Source organism: Bison bison, unplaced genomic scaffold, assembly GCF_000754665.1.
Source record: "Bison bison bison isolate TAMUID 2011002044 unplaced genomic scaffold, Bison_UMD1.0 scf7180017864518, whole genome shotgun sequence".
Taxonomy (NCBI): domain Eukaryota; kingdom Metazoa; phylum Chordata; class Mammalia; order Artiodactyla; family Bovidae; genus Bison; species Bison bison.
Genome location: NW_011495071.1, coordinates 14946225 through 14965147, shown reverse-complemented (window position 1 = coordinate 14965147; position 18923 = coordinate 14946225). Strand labels below are relative to the sequence as shown.

The 18923-nt window shown below is 36.0% G+C and overlaps 1 protein-coding gene across 26 annotated transcripts in view; it reads right to left on the bottom strand.

The window, feature by feature from the left end:
- SOX6 (SRY (sex determining region Y)-box 6) overlaps nt 1–18923 on the bottom strand; it is a 722502-nt gene that overhangs the window by 412669 nt on the left and 290910 nt on the right. For all 26 annotated transcript variants that reach the window (XM_010830548.1, XM_010830549.1, XM_010830541.1 and 23 more), the window contains one exon: nt 2521–2761. In XM_010830548.1, the coding sequence (XP_010828850.1) occupies nt 2521–2757 (237 nt within the window). In that variant the 5' untranslated portion in view covers nt 2758–2761. The remainder of the gene's footprint in view (nt 1–2520; nt 2762–18923) is intronic.

The following is an 18923-nucleotide window of genomic DNA, read 5'->3' as shown; positions in this document are numbered from 1 at the left end:
TGGTTGAGAAAACTTGGTCAGTGATATGATCCTTGGGGTATAAGTCATTACAGGTCTGATGTTACACTTGTTATACATTACTGAATCTATCAAATGAAAAGGGAGCACAAAAGGGAATTTCCAAATGCAGCTGCTATTTCCCAATTGTTAAATCCTTTTATTATACCATATAAGTACACAGCTGGGAAATACCATAGAGTCGGAGCTAAAACAAAATATTTTGGCTTCCAGACATTCAGAATATACAAAGGCTCCAGTGGAAAGTAATGATTGATATCAGAAGAGAATGAAAGTTTGAAAACATTTCCAGCAAATATGATTTCTTTTATGTTAATATAACATATTTGTATACTTAAACTATTTTATGCTACCATAAATCCCACTTAACATAAATTTGGTAAGCAAATTATTAATATCTATTTTCTGACAAAATATTAGATCATAAGACTTTGAGACTAACTCACCAAAGCAATTTTGCACTTGCTAATATACAAAATAAATTTTACTAAGAAAAATGTAGAGTGCTCTAAAGAAGTAAATCTGAACTGTATTATTTCTGCCTCAACTTGTATTTTCCAGTGTAGTTATTTTGATTTGTCCATAAGTATATTTGGCATAAAAGCTAAAATATATCTTGAACCCATCCCTTCTCTTTATCTGATCTGCCTCTACACTAACCCAAGCCACCATCATCTCTGCCTGGATTTCTCAAGTAGCTTTCCCACAGATCTTCCTCCTTTCACTCTGTCTCCCTCCCATCTATTCATAATACAGTCAGAAATTCTCTTTTTGAAGTTCTTAAACACTTTAAGGGCTTCCTATTCTGCTTAGAATCAAATCTCACTTCCATAAAGTTATCTATTAATATAAGATCTTGTTGGATAACTGGTCCCAAACAATCTTTCCAACCATATCTTTTCTTTTCCCTATGCAAGGAAAACAAATCTTCCAGTGGATCTAATTGTATAATGATGATCCCCTTTGAATCTAAAGTTGGTCTAGAACAGTTAGTCTAGTCCAATTCTCTATTTCTCACCTACTGCTTCAGAGTACTAATTGTGACTGAAAAATCATCTGAAAAAGAGAAATGTCTGCCTCCATAAATTATGGAATTAAGTCTTTGAACTAGTTTTGAGACAATACAGCAAGAATTTTTAAATATAAAAAGAGGCATTTTTAAATATTACTTAACTTTCATTAAAGGATAAAACTTTTCTTCATTTCCCACTTAAAATATTTTTCATTAATTTAACCAAGAGTTAAGACATGTAAAACAGGATTTAAAATTCCTAATCTAATAAAATACGTTAAGATTTCAGTCAGTTATAAATGCTAAAAAAATTGAATACTTTTGCTTTAACTAGATAAGTAATGTCACTTATTATGGTGCCTGTTTTAATGGTTACAGGTAGAACTTAACACGAGAAAGTAGGACAATACATTGCGTGTATTTGATGCTGTTCTACCTTTAGGGCAAACTCCTGCAGTTTGACTGAATGATACTTAGGAGCTTTGCATGTCCTTTTGAAATTAATATGTAGGCACATAAGTGAGAAAAGCTTTATTATTAATCAAGAATGACTGTTAAAAATGATAAATACTTGCATTTCCTTACTGAAGATGTATTCACTCTATGACCTCATTCACATAGATATGTTTGCTTATTATAATTTTTCCATATTAATACACGGCCACACTTTATTGGATCATACCTATTTTGTGTTATTGAGTTCACTATCTTAAACACAGAGAATCAGAGAATAAGATAACCAAATTTTCCTCAAAATTAAACTAAATCCCTCTTGGCAAGTTGACCTAATAATGGACAAAATCTAAACCACAAACCATTTTCCAATTTTCCCACTAACTAGTAGTATATTGGAGAAAGCAATGGCACCCCACTCCAGTACTCTTGCCTGGAAAATCCCACGGACAGAGGAGCCTGGTAGGCTGCAGTCCATGGGGTCGCTGAGTTGGACACGACTGAGTGACTTCACTTTCACTTTTCACTTTCATGCATTGGAGAAAGAAATGGCAACCCACTCCAGTGTTCTTGCCTGGAGAATCCCAGGGATGGAGGAGCCTGGTGGGCTGCCGTCTATGGGGTTGTGCAGAGTCAGACACAACTGAAGCGACTCAGCAGCAGCCAGCAGCAGTAGTATATTAATAATAGACATGGTGGCTGTTTTCATGTGCTGTGCTGTGCTTAGTCACTCAGTCATGTCGGACTCTTTGTGACCCCATGGACTGTAGCTCACCAGGCTTCTCTTTCCACGGGGATTCTCCAGGCAAGAATACTGGAGTGGATTGCCATGCTCTCATCCAGGGGATCTTCCCAATGCAGGGATCGAACCCAGGTCTCCCACACTGCAGGTGGATTCTTTACCATCTGAGCCACCAAGGCCTGAACACAAATAACTCTAATGCTACAAATTTTGAGCTTTCTCTAAAACACATATTTGTAATGAGCCCATAATAACAGACACATTTAGGGACAGTGGCCAGATTTTAAAAGCTCACCATTCTTTGCTGAGACGACAGAACACTGTCCCAGTCAGCATCCTGTTGAATGGTATTGACAAGTGTTGGTAGCTCCTCAGAGTGAGGTTTGTTGTGCATTATGGGGTGCAGAGGCAGATGGGAGGCCACATGTTGATCACTGCCCTCTTCCTTTTCCCTTGAGGTCAAATCTTGGGTCATTGCTTCCTCTCCATCAGCTGTACAGGCAAATGGAGAGGTGGCTTGCTTGGAAGACATTCTTCTACAAAACAAGGAAACAGCATGGATTTTTAAAAGGACTGTCAATGACAAAAGAATAAACCATCACTTATATTTGACTAATTCAGAAAAAAAGGAAAGTTCTCTAACTTCAGAAATATTTATGATCTAATCTAAATCACTGAAAAAATAATTCTTAGCTTATGTTTCACTTTCCTCTTTGCTTTTAACTCAGTAAGCTTCCCATTAATTGTACATTTTCTTCTTTACCGATCCACAAATGAAATTATTATGGAATGAGTTTTCATAATGTATAGTCTATGTATGTGTGCATTTTTCCTCTCAGTTCTCCCTACTAGATTATTAAGAGTAATGCAGTTGATGGCTAGCAAAAAAAAAAGAATAGAAAAAACGAAAAGATAAACAGCAGATGAACCAGTTGGGAGAATGAATTTACAAGCATCCAAATTTCTCTTATGCTTTACATGGAAACAAAGGAAGTCTATGTAAGAAAATATAATCATATAATCAGGAGAGAAAGTAATCTATGATGAAAATCCCAAACAAACTTGGTCCAGACATCTTTAGTTTACACCTTATGTTAATGAGTATTAGGCCTAACACTGACTAGTGCCAATCTGATCTTATTGTAAAGATCTTCAAGGTGTCTCAACTGCTATAACTAAACTTTTAAGTGACATATTGATTGAGTGGCTGATGGTGCTAGATTATTCTTAAGGCAATTTTGTGACATTTTAATTGAGTACATGAAATAACTATGCCTCTGTTTTATCTTAGAAAGTATATATAAGATTCAAAGCATCTACTATGAACATAGTAAAATGCCCGAGTGTTTACATGCTAAGTCGTTTCAGTCGTGTCTGACTCTGCAACCCCACAGATTGTAGCCCACCAGGCTCCTCTGGCCATGGGATTCTCCAGGCAAGAATACTGGAGTGGATTGCCATGCCCTCCTCCAGGGGATCTGCCCAACCCAGGGATCAAACCCTTGTCTCAGGCATCTTCTGCATTGGCAGGTGGTGTTCTTTACCACTAGCACCATCTGGGAAACCCAGTAAAGTGCTCACTACGCATAATATTTTCAAAACTCCAAAAACAATTACTGAACATTCTCTATGTATCTACAAGTAAACATCAGCTACAATCAGCACAGGGTCTTCTTTCTGTACTTTCATATACAATCAGAAAATCATGATTATTAAACAGAATTTCAAACCTTTTAAAACATTTCTTTATCAAGATGATTTTCTTAGCTATTGTACCTAGAAATAAAGTCACTAAAAGTTTATAACTTGAAGAGGCAACTGAATATTTTTCTAAAACTTTACAATGTTTTTGTTTTATAGCTTATTTAGCTCTAAAATTGCTGTGTAACGAAAGGAGTAAAATCTCCACCTTAATTGCTCTTTAACATTAATTGATTTCATACCATTTTTTAAAAAATGCACAAATCAGTTAACATAGGAAACCACATGAGCATTTTTCAAATTAGCAAATCATTAACTTGCTAGTACTGTTTCTACAGACAAATAAATACTGATTAAAGGGTCTAGAAATCTGAGATTAACAGTTAAATTTACAAATCTGTCACATGCTTTCATGAATATTGCAGTGAAGGAAATATCAAGTGCAAAGAAAAATAATTAAGTTAATTCCAATTTAAACAGTAGTTTTTATGTAGCAGCCCATGTTTCACATAGGATTTAACAGCTAATGCTAAATTTCTCACAATTAATGAGGGGGCTCAGATTTAGTATCCTACAGTGAAAAAAATTAATATAAGATCGGCTAATCTAATTATGCACAGTTCTAAATAAAAGTATTACAGGCTTTTGAAGTGCTTTGAAACATATTAAAATGCTGATACCTACTTTATTAATCATTCTATAAATGGTAAAAAAATAATCTATTAGACTTGATACTAGAAAATAATATGGAGAAAAGAAAGTACAGAAGTATATCTATGTTTTCTTTGAGGAGAAAAAAGTGAAATGTTCTAAAGAGTACTATATCAAAGAATTACTTAAGACTATCCTTGACTAATTTCTTTCAGTACTGACAAATGGAGAAATGTATATAAACTTAAAGAAAATGATACCACAGGATGCTTCTTAGTATACAGGAATCATCTAGAACTTATTTCACTAGCCTCATAATCACTATAGTAAAACCAAGCAAATTATAACTGTTCTGCAAGTTTATCAAGAGCTTGCCATTAACAAGAGTGTTTTCACAGTTCAGATAATAACAGTACCAATAATGTAATCATTCACATTAAAGACAAAAGAATGAATTTACTGCTGCTTTTTAAAACAGCTAAATACAATTGAAAGTCATAATCCAAAACTCAGAGTGACTTTAGTTCCCCAACAAACATCCTCTTATTATAAAGTGACTTGGCTCCTTCCAATAGCAATATCTGTGATTGTTGGTTTAGTATAAATTAATCACAACACAAAACCCAAAATGAAAAGTCTCTTAAGAATAATTTCAACTATAAACTGCACCAATGAACAATAGTGCACAATCCTAATTAAACACAACCATGCAGCTGTAAAAATAGACAAAATCTGTCCAAAGCCATGGGTTGAGTTTAAGGGCTGGTTTGTTAGAGTGTTTTCTTAAGGAAGGCTGGGCCCTCAGTCTTAATCAGCCAATAAATTATTTCCTGCAATTACATTAAATAGAAAATTATCTTCAAATGGGGAGTGTTAATTGAAAATCAAAATTCAGAGGGAAGTTTAGAAATTACACGCTGAATACAATTAGTGAGGAAAGGCTTCACCTCTACTTCATCAACAGTCTTCTGGTGATTCCTCCAGTGACCATTCAGGAAAGCTACCAATTTATAATATCACACAATCTGTGTTTTATTTTGCACCTACAAATACAAATGTGTATCAAGGTTGCAAATAAAATATAGGCTGCCAACAAAAAGCAATATTAAATCTGACTGTTCATCCTAAGTTCACAACTTCATTAACGGACAAGGAGGAGAAATGGATAGACCATAATAGTTAACAACCGAGGAAGGCTTACTCAACTTCAAAATCCCTCCCTTTAGGAAAGAAATTAACATTTTTTGTTCCAAGAATACTTTTCCATATCACATTGTATTTAATTTCTTGTGTTTCTGTAGTTCTCAATATGTTGTTAGCAGAGAAAAAAGGTGACTTGTTCTTTTAGCTAGGTATTGCCTCACTGTAGACATTTCCTTTTGATAAAATTGTTGGGCTTATTTCAGGTTTGTCTTTTACTGATAGTTTTGTTAAAGCTTTTTGTTTTAGATGGTGATTTTGTTGCATTTTTAAAAGGAAAATGTGCACAAATTCTTTTTTAATGAAGTTTATTAAATGTCTTGCTGCTGCTGCTGCTGCTAAGTCGCTTCAGTAGTGTCCGACTCTGTGTGACCCCATAGACGGCAGCCCACCAGGCTCCCCCGTCCCTGGGATTCTCCAGGCAAGAACACTGGAGTGGGCTGCCATTTCCTTCTCCAATGCATGAAAGTGAAAAGTGAAAGTGAAGTCGCTCAGTCGTGTCCGACTCTTAGCGACCCCATGGACTGCGGCCTACCAGGCTCCTCCATCCATGGGATTTTCCAGGTAAGAGTGCTGGAGTGGGGTGCCATTGCCTTCTTCAATTAAATGTCTTAGATTTACTTAAATTAAATGTCTCAGATTCAATTTACTGACTACTTTTGCACAAGTATTTTGTTATAGAATCCTTCAATTTTCTGATTACATTCTCATTTATCTCAGTTCTTTACTTTAGCTTTCCCTTTCACTAGACCAACTAAACTGCATTGAGGAAGCTGCAGAGATACTTTACTTTTGGTAATGCCTTCACTATAATCATTGCACCATGGCTACTCTTCTTTAGAAACTCATAGATCAAATATACACTTGCTTTAATGTTTTAAAATATCACATGGGATGCTGATTTTTATTTTTAATCCTGATATCAGTAATTTTCCATTACAAAAACTTCCACCCCCACAGTGTATTAGAATAGTATCTTACTTTAGCTGCTGCCCATGTTACAACTAATGGGCTTCCCTTGTGGCTCAGCTGGTAAAGAATCCGCCTGCAATGTGGGAGATCTGGGTTTGATCCCTGGGTCAGGAAGATCCCCTGGAGAAGGGAAAGGCTACCCACTCCAGTATTCTGGCCTGGAGAATTGTAGGAACTGTATAGCCCACGGAGTCACAAAGAGTCAGGCATGACTGAGTGGCTTTCACTTTCACTTTCATATACAACTAATAAGCAAAAGAATTAAAAGCTTTGTGAAAATGGTCAATTTCTATGTGACTTAACTTTGTTTTATTTTTGCACTATTATAACTTAAAAATCATTCAAATGAATTGTTTTTTTAATTTGTATTAAAAAAAAAAAAACTCCCTAGCTATATACCCCCTGAAAACAGGGGTTTATAATGGAAGTGCTGACACAACCCTAACTAAAGCAGCACAAATGTTGCCGCTATAATACACAAAATCAAGTTCTATTATTCTAAACTATCCTCGCTCATGGGATTTTTCTTTACTGTGCTCCCAGTCAAACTGCTGAAGCATGAAAAATTTAAATGCAATCAAATGCGCCCAATTCTACTTTACTAGAACAAGTGTCTACAGTGGTACAATCTTAAAAGGAGATGCAACAGATTTGTTTGGTGTTTTTTTTAACTGTTTATTTATAATACAGTGCATTGGAGATAAAATAAAAGAGGAAATTACACTCACATGGTACCAGTGTATTGACTACACAGAGTACATTATAATCAGAGAGAAAAACTACATTGTCAACTTATCACATTGGTTAAACAAGATGGTTTTCTGGGGCATAGCTATTATCAAGTAAAATCTCCAAAGAGAATTACATATCTCTGGGACACATAAAACTAAATTCCCATCATGTGTTCCCTGAGTTTGAAATGTCTCTGCCCAGCAGATCAAGTGAATTCCCAGGATGCCAGCCACTGGGAAGAACTTCAGGGCTTAGGACTTCTGAAAATGAGATGGTAGGAGATGAAGTCCCCAGTAATTGATAAAGTTTTCTAGGAAGCCAGTAAGAGTGCTTCTAGGAAGATTATTATTTTCTTCCAAAACTCCAGAATAAAATCTGAATGCTTACACCATTATCAACCTACTCAGACAGTAAGTTTATTTTATATTCTTTAATAAGAAATCAAGATTAGCTGGTCCAAGACTGGGTAAAATGGTGAGGACTGGATATCTACACATTAAGTATTCTATCTCAGACAAACCTTACTTTTTAGAACTTTAAATCTTTCTTATTTGGTAGTGCTATTTTTTAAAGTTATTTTTATGTCTAAAAGTTAGGAATTTTTAGAACAACTTTCTCATAAGGCACAGTCACTTGAAATAGCTTTTTTCTCCCTTTTACCATTGCATGGAAAAAATTCACTTCAATACTATCATTTGGGACTGGCATAATTATCCAAAGAAGCCACTGAATTTATTAGAACAATATTTTAACCTGTTTTTTTTTAATGTTTTCATTACTTCTAAGGTTATTATCAAATGGCATTCATTTCTTAGGTGTGCTACATTTACTCAAAAGAAGCCCTGTTTTTAACATAAAGCAACATTTTAATAGTTGGTTTATTTAAAGAAAAAATTAAAAATTCAGGCCAACATTCACATTTATTTTTGCAACTCAGCCCCAGGCTACCAAGGTAGACTTATTTCAGTCAGATACTTCACTGTTAATTTAATGCTGCAATTGATTTGATACTGAGAAATAAACAACTAATTTTCCAAAAATATAACACAGTGCCTCTCATTTTAAGGAGCATGAGTAACAGATATGTTTAGCTGCCAAAATGCACAATACCCAGAAACCCCTACAAAAGATGCCAGTCCACCCAGCCTAGAGCAAAGAGTGATTTAAAAATCCTCTTCCTGAACCTCTAATTTCCACCTTTAAGTATTGGGGCAGGCTGAGGGAGGGCCCCTTTTCAGACATTAAAATTAAGATAAACCTTTTTAAACTTTTCTCCACCCACCCGCAGTTCCCTCATGTGGAGCCTGAGGGTTGTTTTTGATTCTCTGGATTGTTTGATCCAGCACTAGCACCTGTCCCTCACTCCACCTCCAAACTTCCCTACGCTTCTGCCAGCTTCTTCTCCCTCTTCCATCTCCTTAATAGCAAATCAGAAAATTCCATGAAGAAGGTTACTGCTTTCAGAGCTACCCTGGAGAGTTATAAACCTATCTTTTAAAGTTTGTAGTGGCTCTTTCAGAATATATATGGTAACATATACAGACAATATCTGCTAGAAGAAAACTCACTAATTTGAGTTAGCTGTCAAATCAGTAGTGATGGGGCAAATGAAAAAGGCTTGAAGCCCTTGAAGTATGTCTAAGAAGGGGCTTAAATTAATGGAGTTTGACTTATCTAAGGCTTCTAATTTTTCACACCAAAGCTCCAAAATTGTCTTCAAAGGCCTTCTGAGGTTCTTACAAAACAGAGACTACCTGGAACAGATTCTTCTCAAGTCATCAAAGTTTGTGTTTCTAGAGTTTATATTTAGCTGACAATATTGCTGTCACTTTATATAGCTTAAGACTGTTCTTTGGACTAGAGCTCATATGTCTTGGAATGCTTTGACTCATGAATTGTTTCTCCTGATAATGTTACATCACGTAACCACCTCTGTCTAATTGGTTAGTATCTGCTGGAAGAGGCAGGCAACCAGCCTAATGACTGGCCTGCCTGATGGATTGCCTATGGAAAACCTATAATTATTACATGTGTCTCTGAGTATCCAGTTTCTTCCTGGGATCAAAACAACTTGCCTTCATGTAACCTCTATACTTTGTGCTTGATAGAAATAATACTGAATTTTTCTCAAAGCTAATCCACCAATTACTTGTTGAGATCTTTGCTTTGGAAAGCCAGGCCTAGAATACATAAATAAAATCAGTCACCTAACAATAAGAGAAAACCCAAACAATGGCTACTATAAATGTACTTACTAAGAGGATTTTAATCACACACAATGATTTTATCCCTCAAATGAAAGACTTCTATTTGGCTTGAGTGAAAGAAAGCTGTCTAAAATAATAGTAAAATGAACTTATTTATATACATTCACTTTGAATCTCCTCTTCACATGAAATGAGAACCATAATTTTTAAAGTAAATACCAAATATGTCTTTGACAGCTTGAAACAAATCCACAAGTATGAAAGCCCAATTACAGGATATCTTATCCAATTATCAATAAAATTATAAACCAGAACAATAACTTCTCAGAGAGAAAAGGTACGTAGGAAGCTGTCACCTCTATTTTCACTTTTCAGCATTGCCAGAAAAAAGAGAAAAATGAACATTGACACTATGTAGTTTCAAAAAGTGAAGGCTCACACATGGTATCAGTGAGCAAAATTACGTAAGGAAGCTAATCTCTGAGGTTCTCCTTTAGCTAAAGCAAGCCAGCAATTTCTGTCTTTCACGTAGTGAAATAAGGTATAAACTTCAGGTTCCTATCAAATAAGAGGAGAAAGACTAGGAAGAAGAGAAAGCGGGAGGGGAACAGGCGAGGGTGGGGAAGGAGAGGAGAAGGGGGAGGGACAAGGGGAAAGGGGAGGAGAGAAACAACAGAGGCTTTGCAGTTCATTTTCAGTTTGTCTACTTAATGAAAACCTCATTGTACAACACTGAAAACCATTTCCAGCAGGCAAAGTATTTCTGATTCAGCAGAGGTTACACAAGCATCAAAGCAGTTAAATATAGGTGCCAAGCCACATTGCCAGGAGCTCTTAGTACTGTGAGTTAGTGTTACCTGACAGCTTAGTGAATATAAAATTACTTGTTTCTCCAATTGAAGACAATCAAATTGTCACCTTCCATTGTAATAATGCACAACTGGTGATCAGCAAAGTGCAAACATAATTACCATGAAGAAAACAAAAAATCAAATCTAAATCTCTCTACAGAGTAAACACATCTATCTGGCTTCCCCCAAAAAGGAGTGCATTTTAATGCTGAATGCTGTGATGCAATCTGTTATTTAAGAACAAGATTTATTAGTCTTACAGTAAATTAAAATGGAAAACAATAAGAAAGACCAATTAATAAAAAGTGAATACAAATACTAACAAGAGCACTACAACTTTCCAGAGTATAAGGCCTTACATACTGTTATCAGTGCCATCTCTGCTGATAATGTTAAGTTTATATTAGCAGTAGGACCATTATAAAAACTACCCTTTCAGATATTTCTCTCTAGCCCAGAAAGCTTTCAGCAGGTTGAAAAAGACAGGTATTATTCAAACTTCAAAAGCTTTTGTCTTATTTTTTCCTAAAAATAAAAGTGTTATGCCTTATTATTGTCTTCTAAAGTGATCTGTATTTCCGAGGTCAAAATTTCACCTCACAAAATTGACTTAGTATCTATCTCTATCCAAGTTTACAAAAATAACCAAGCACTGGGTACATGTCCACAATTTTTATTTATGCTGAGACACTCAGCATCTGGAATTCTTATCCAAATTTGGTGGCCAGATTGGCCCACTATGAAAGTGATTTCAGTAACCCAAAGCTGGGTTAGTATTAAAGCACTGAAAATTTGACATGTTTTTCCTGCATGCTGAAAATTCCTAAGTAATCTATATAAATATAGATGTTGCTCCAGCCAAAGTGCTTTTTTAAAAGATATTACTAAAGTGATTTTATATCTAACTCAAAGTTTAAAGCACTCAGATTTACATTATTCTTTCCAATACGACAGAAACTATCTTTCCATTTCAGAACACTCTTAACAGGAGTTTTCTTCCTCATCAATAATGTCCTTCTTTGCATTAAAATGTGTTCATCATTGCTAATTATTAGAAAAAAATGTGTATCAAAACTACAATGATGTATCACCTCACACTGGTCAGAATAGTCATTGTTGAAAAGTCTACAAATAATAAATCCTGGAGAAGGTGTGGAGAAAAGGTGGGAACGTAAATTGATGCAGCCACTATAGAGAACAGTATAGAGGTTCCTTAAAAAACTAAAACTAGACCTACCATACGATCCAGAAATCCCATTCCTGAACCAGAAAAGACAAAAACTTTAATTCAAAAAGATGCATGCACCTCAATGTTCATTGCAGCACTGCATATAATAGTCAAAACATTAATGCAACCTAAATGTCGATCAACAGAAGAATAGATAAGATGTGGTACATACATACAATGGAATATTACTCAGCCACAAAAAGTGAAATAATGCCATTTGCAGCAACATAAAGTAGACCTAGAGATAATCATACTAAGTGAAGTAAGTCAGCAGAGAAAGGCAAATATCATATTATATCACTTGTATGTCAAATCTTAAAACACAACACAAATGAACTTATTTACAAAACAGAAATAGATTCACAGACATAGAAAACAAACTTACAGCTGCCAAAGGGGAAACAAGGAAGGGATAAATTAGGAGTTTGGGATTAGCATACACATAGTACTATACATCAACTAGATAAACAAGGACCTACTGTATAGCACAGAGAATTATATTCAATATCTTGTAATAACCAATAAGGGAAAATAATTCAAAAAGAATACACACACATATAGACATATATGTGTGTGTATATATACATATATATGCATCACTTCGCAGTATACCTGAAACTAGCACAACATTGTAAATCAATTCTATACTTCAATAAGAAAGAATGTCCTCCTTTTTATCAGAAAAGTATATTTTATATATAATGTCTGATATTTCCAGTCTTGCTTTTGCTGACTGTATAGAGCTTCAGCCTTTCAGAAAACTAAGATCATGACATCTGGTCCCATCACTTCATGGCAAACAGATGGGGAAATAGTGGAAATAGTGACAAACTTTATTTCTGGAGGCTCCAAAATCACTGCAGCTGGTGACTGCAGCCATGAAGTTAAAAGACTCCTTGGAAGAAAAGTTATGACCAACCTAGACAGCATATTAAAAAGCAGAGACATTACTTTGCTAACAAAGGCCCATCTAGTCAAGGCTATGGTTTTTGCAGTAGTCATGTATGGATGTGAGACTTGGACTATAAACAAAGCTGAGTGCTGAAGAATTGATGCTTTTGAACTGTGGTGTTGGAGAAGACTCTTGAGAGTCCCTTGGACTGCAAGGAGATCCAACCAGTCCATTCTGAAGGAGATCAGCCCTGGGTGTCTTTGGAAGGACTGATGCTGAAGCTGAAACTCCAATACTTTGGCCTCCAGATGTGAAGAACTGACTCATTTGAAAAGACCCTGATGCTGGGAAAAATTGAAGGTAGGAGGAGAAGGGGATGACAGAGGATGAGATGGTTGGGAGTTGGTCATGGACAGGGAGGCCTAGTGTGCTGCAGTCCACAGGGTCGCAAAGAGTCGGACATGACTGAGCAACTGAACTGAACTGAATTGAACTGATATTCCCTTTTTACCTGATACTTCTGTTCTAAATAATCTCAGGTATAATCCTCTAAATCAAAAATGGATCAGGTAAAGGAGAAGGGGAAGTACACCAAAGAGTGGAAGTGTAATGAATTAGGGACCGTCAACAACATATGATTCCCTGAGCTTGAATCTCAGCATTTAAATTCAGATAATTACAGATCATTTCTTAGAAGGATACTTTCATCCTTTATAAACCTGAAATGGCCACCATTCCTCTGTTTTATTAGTAAAGAGTGGAGAAGGGTGAGATGGCGGTACTGGGTTGACTTAATGGCAAAATTAAAAGCAGAATACAGATAGAAGAAATAGGAGAAAGGGAAAGTCCAAAGTCCAGTTACAAGTTTTATTATGATCAGAAATAAATTTCATATCATTAAGAGAAATCTGAATGTGAGAAATAAGATTGTTCTAAAAGGAAAGATCTTTTTCCTTCATCTTGCCAAAAAGCTCTTTTCCCAAAGGGTCTTAACTTATAATCTTGACACAATAAAAACCTCTCTGCAAAGAGGGTGGCAGGAGGTGGTAGTGGGTCATGTGGTTCAGTCAGTGTTTTTCAACTTCAGTGATGAGTAATATATTCCTAAAATTATGATCCTACAGAATATTCCTCACAATATCATCGTAATAAAAAGTGTCCACAAAAAGAAGACAAATCTGTTGTCAGAGAATGTCTTTTAGACCCATGGGGACAAATGCTTATATAAATGTTACCAAAAGCTTAAGATAAATGGAAGAAAACAGAAAACATTAAAAGATTTCATTTTATTTTTTTAGGTTTATTCTATATGTTCCACGAGCACAGGGGTGATGACTACCTTGTTTAGTAATGGATCCCCAGTGCTCAGTATATTGTACAACACACTGCAGATAAATGGTAATATTGGGGAGGAAAGAGTGAGGGGAAATTAAGGATGGAGAGATGAGAAAATAGTTTTTTTTTTTAATTAAGGTACCTCTATAATCACAGAAAATGCCACTCACATGTTAAGGCTGCCAACCCATATATTCTTTCTCTATATCCTTTTTATCAAACATCTTATCCTTGATATCTAAATTATTATTTTTATATCTATATTCCCAACAGTGAACTCTCTCTCATCTCCCTGAAATACAACAATCCTCAAATGACTTCTAGAAAAGTATATCAAGATTATGCCAAGATGTACTTGCTATGTCATATTCAACAGAACTTGAAATTAGATTCATAGGGGATTTCCCTGGTGATAAACGGTTAAGAATCTGCCTGCCAGATGCAGGGACATGGGTTCGATCCCAGGTTCAGGAAAATTCTACATGCTGCAAGGCCACTAAGCCCGTGTACTATATCTACTGAAAGCTGCTCACCCTAGAGTCTGTGCTCTGCAACAAGAGAAGCCACCAACCACAGTGAGAAGCCTGTGCATCACGACTAGAGAGTAGCCCACCTCGGTCTGACACAGAGAATATTCATGTGTAGCAACAATGACCCAGTACAGTCAAAATAACAAATAAATAATTTTTTAAAAATTAGATTCATTCTTTTCCTCAACACCCTCCCTCATTCATTCACACCCAGGGAAGCATAGTGCTCAGAATCATCCAAGTTCAAAACATGGACACCAAATCTATCTCCTCTTTCTATCCTTGCTCATCACTGCCAGCCTGTCATTAAGCTCCATCAACTCTTAATAATGTTTCTCATGCTCATACCTTCTTACCATACTCATGATCACCTTCATACAGGGCTTTATTACACTTCATACCTTGACTCTTACAACAGACTGTAAACTGATATCCTTAATTTCAGTGTCTCCACCTCCAAATCAGTCTTGCTGCCACCCCCAGTATTAAGCCATTCCCTTGATCAAAAAAATCAGTGGCTCTCCTTTGATGACAGAAAAAGTCCAAACTCCTGACTCTGGCATTCAAGGCCCTCCATCCAGACCCAATCAGTCTTTCTAAGCTTATCTTCTAGTAGTCTACACTTTAACCTTCTTTGATACACTCAGACTTCACTTCATTGCTACCTCCCAGCCTTTGCTTTGCCTGTCCTTTCCCTATTTCCTCAGCCTTCCTTTCTTATCACTAGGAAACTAACTGAGCCTATTCCAGGTAACTAAATCCACCCATCTTCTAATCACTTCTATAAATACCCTGAAATTTTATTTTTTATACAACACATTCAACACAATGCATACTATCTTAAACAATCTTTTTAAAATATATACTATAATTATATTTTTATGCATTAGTTGCTCAGTCATGTCCGATTCTTTGCAACCCATGGACTGCAGCTCGCCAGGCTCCTCTATCCATGGAATTCTCCAAGCACGAATATTGGAGTGGGTAGCCCTTCCCTTATCCAGGGGATCCTTCTGACCCAGGGATTCAAACCAGGTCTCCTGCATTGTTTACCATCTGAGCCAGTAATCCCAATCAGATTACAAACTTTTCCAGGGAAAGAACAAAATACTAGACTTCTCTGTATTCCCATAGCACCTAGTACCTATTTTACACAAAGAAAACACTCCATAAATATTTGCCTAATTATATAAATTTTATTAAATGAACTGGTGGAAATAAATTTAGGGTATTCATTTAGCTGGAGGCTTTAAAGTAAAACTTCCAGATCTCTGCACATAACTTGGTTCTTCAGGGCTGTCTCCTCTTCCCTCACCCCCTGGTCAATTAAATTCATTTTATATTTCAAAAGTTCTACATATTCTGTGGGAAAACAGATCATCAATCTGTTGTTTAAAACATTCAAAAAGATGGATAGATGGACAGACAGATGAACAGCTATGGATGGATGGATAGATGATGAAGAGATGATTGAAAAGATACACAAATAGTATTTGCTAGATGTTTAGAAAGTATCAGTTCCTTTTGCTGAGCACTGTTACATATCTTATCTCACTTAGCCCTCAAAACAATTATAATTAGGTAACGCACATTATCCCTGTTCTACAGAAAAGGAAACCAAGGCATGAAAATGTTTATTTAAAAAATATTAAAACTTGCCTAAGGTCACACCTAGTAAATACAGAAGGCAGAATTTAAACTCAAGTGATCTAAATCCAGGGAATATGCTACTAGAATTAAAGGTAACTGATAATAAATCTAACTTAAATGAATTAACTATTTTCAATTATCTGAATTTTGACTAGTTCATATACTTCCTATAGAACTTTATTTTTAATATTCAAATTAGATATTCTAGATATTTATTTAATCCAAGCATGATCAAAGAATTTTCTGTCTTTCCTTTTCCCCTTTTTCCTTCCTTTCTACTTCTAGGATTCAAGGTACTCAATTACTGATTGACAACTATAAAAGGAGAGAGGAGAGCAGAAAGGAGAGCAGGTAACCTTCTAACCAATCCATTTGACTCTTTGACAGTGAAATTGATTACAGAAGTAGTCAAAGCTATTGGAATACAAATCTTAAAGATTCACTGTCATCTTCATACAGTAAATCTTATAATAAATATTTGTTGGTTATTAACGATCTATGCTTCCCCTGAAAGATCATGGTCCTGACAACTGTGGTGTTAAAAAAGACTTGAGAGTCCTTTGGATCGCAATGAGATCAAACCAGTCAATCCTGAAGGAAATCAATCCAGATTATTCACTGGAAGGACAGATGCTGAAGCTGAAGCTCCAATATTTTGGCCACCTGATGCGAAGAGCTGACTCATTAGAAAAGACTCTGATGCTGGGAAAGATTGAAGGCAGGAGGAGAAGGAGATGACAGAGGACAAGATGGTTGGATAGCATCACTGACCCAGTGGACGTGAGTTTGAGCAAGCTCCAGGAGATGAAGGACAGGGAAGCCAGGAGTGCTACAGTCCATGGGTTCACAAAGAGTCGGACACAACTGAGTGACTGAACAACAAAATGCTTGCCCTGGCGTGATTTTTCTGATTAACCTAGATGAACAGCATTTAACTATATTCTAATACAGACAGTTTTGAGATAAAATAAGGATGTCAATTCCCATTCATTTCAAAGGTCCAGGTAAGTATGAGACCTAATTTCTACCTTACAGCTCTTACCAGAAAAGCCATACCAGAAGCATCATATACAACTGGAGCTATTTCACTGCAAAAGTAGGTGTTAAGGATAGCCTCGAAGGCAAATTAGAAGTACTTAAGCGGTATACATTTTAATACATCACCCATCTAGAATTCATTGTAGGAATGCAGAGTTAATTTAGATATTCTCTTAAAATCTGACAACCATATAACATTACATACATCCTAACTTCTGGCAGGGCAGGCCAGAAGAATTTCATACACAAGGGCATTCATTTTTATAAATTATAACTGTGAAAGTTGAAGAAAGGTTTTCACTACTAACCCAAATTTCCACATTTTTAATATACACCTCCAAGTCTGCTTTCACATATAAAGTACTGCTATCTTGTATTTTTCCCTCACTACCTCCGCCACCTTTCCCTACTCCTTATAGCTATTTGCTTCAAGTTTCACACTTGCACTTGCTGGTAACATATTATCATAAACCATTCCAGGAGAATATTAGAATCCAACGTTTCCATGAATCACTGCACAGAATTATTTGCATTATCATTATAGAAGACATGTATGACTACTGACTGTCTTGCACACTAAGGGGTTCTTTACCAAGTACCTATATGCACACCTATCAAGCCACTGAAGTTCTAGTTTTCCCAAGCTTTGCTATGAGAAAAAAAACTACACTATTTATCCAGTTTTGTTTCTTCTTCTCACATAAGCACCACCTCACAATCTCCCAAAATAGAAACATTTTAATATGCCTTGTCTATGTGTTTTTTTCAATTTCTTCAAAAGTAAATCTTTTGTTTGCATCCATCCAGTGCCTAGACCTAGAAAACTGCTACCAGTCTTAACATAATCTACTGCCAGAAGGAAAAATGTGGATTCATAAAAAGATTTAGAGTAGGGATTTAAATCCCGGACCTCTCTTTTACTAGATCTGTGAACTTGACAAGTTACTTAACTCTCTGAGGCGCCTTGTCCCCATCTGCAAAATTAGAAACAACACATCTTCCTGAAGATTAAATTAATATATGTGCTAGTACCACTTAGTATTCGGTGGGTATTAAATGAACAGTAACTTCCTTTAAATAAAAGTGCACAGAAAAGGAGTTTGACTCAAGCAAAATTTTGAAAGGACAAGATTCCGAATTTTTACAAATCACAATAAATGAAAGTTCCATGGAATCGTTTTCCAGTGCCAATATACCCATGGCCCAGACCAAAGTAGACTAGAGACTAGGACCATGTCAACAGGGTAAAATACAGGAAATACTATCTCCCCAAAGAGGTAGGCATGAGAGGGAATCGCTCACATAGAAGAAACCATAGCATACAATATCTGCTGCTGAGAACTGTACTTGTGAGGATAATGGAGTATCCCGGACTCTGGCTACCCATTCAGACCACCTACTATTAGCCTTTTTCCTTGATTTTCAAACAAATCAGTCCTAAACTTTCAAGACTGTACCCACTGTCTCAGAATTAACTTTTAAAGAGAAGCAGCATTTCAATATACTTTAATTTGAGAGTAAATAAAGCCTAAAAATGCACCGATACCTTTCAAAGCTTGATTATTTGCTTTTCTATTTGAGAAACAGATGGGTCAGTAATCCCTGGCCCCAAACTTTAAATGCTTAAAAGTGTTTCTTATTTCACACCATTTTTTATTTCTAAAAATCAAGTTCCTACTAGTGTGCTACCCACCCCAGCACATCCTCACAA